The sequence below is a fragment of the Buceros rhinoceros genome, unplaced genomic scaffold (genome assembly GCF_000710305.1).
Source record: "Buceros rhinoceros silvestris isolate BGI_N320 unplaced genomic scaffold, ASM71030v1 scaffold28011, whole genome shotgun sequence".
NCBI lineage: Eukaryota > Metazoa > Chordata > Aves > Bucerotiformes > Bucerotidae > Buceros > Buceros rhinoceros.
In genome coordinates, this window is record NW_010395266.1 from 5984 (window position 1) to 6585 (window position 602).

The 602-nt window shown below is 62.8% G+C and overlaps 1 protein-coding gene across 1 annotated transcript in view; it reads left to right on the plus strand.

Moving 5' to 3' along the window:
• Window positions 1-275: 275 nt before the first annotated feature.
• Window positions 276-602, plus strand: part of CCDC33 (coiled-coil domain containing 33) — a gene marked incomplete at both ends in the record, with an annotated part of 2647 nt that continues 2320 nt past the window's right edge. Inside the window, one exon of the mRNA XM_010145499.1 lies at window positions 276-309. Within this exon, the coding sequence (XP_010143801.1) occupies window positions 276-309 (34 nt within the window). The remainder of the gene's footprint in view (window positions 310-602) is intronic.

Below are 602 nucleotides of genomic sequence, written 5' to 3' on the forward strand. Positions count from 1 at the left end.
TCTCATCCTCCTTGGGGGGGTTCCTCCTTCCTCCATTCTCCCCGTGTTTTCCCCAGTAGCTTTTCCTCCTGCCCCATCTCTGCTGATCTTCCTCTTCATCTCCTCCAGGCTCCCAACCTTCCTATGCCCCCTTCCCCACCAGCACCTGCCTTTCCCCCCAGCACCCCAAAGAGGCTCCTGTCTCCTATGGAGGGTTCCCTGGCCAAGGCTTTGCCAGTGCTTCACCCCAGCGGGAGCAGCTGGCCAAGGGTGTCCCCCTATTCTCCGCTCTGCAGGTTCCGGGAAATCATGGGGGACCACCAGGAGCCGGTGAGTGCTGGGGAGACGGTGGGCAGTGGGGGGCAGTGGGCACACTGGCAGGGACAGCAGTGTCCCTGAGGTGGGTCCTGGCTTCCATGGGGTCTGAAGCCAGGCTGCTGTCAGCTCTGTGTTGCTGGTGAGTGAAGGTCTGGGGGGAGCAGCCCTGGCATTTGGCTGAAGGAGGCATCAACCGAGTCCTGGATGAACCAGCTCTCAAGCTGATGGTGGGGGTGGGGGGAAGGAGCAGCCTCTGGCTGCACCTGCCCTCCCCTTCCCCCCGCCTTCCCCAAGGCTGCACGATA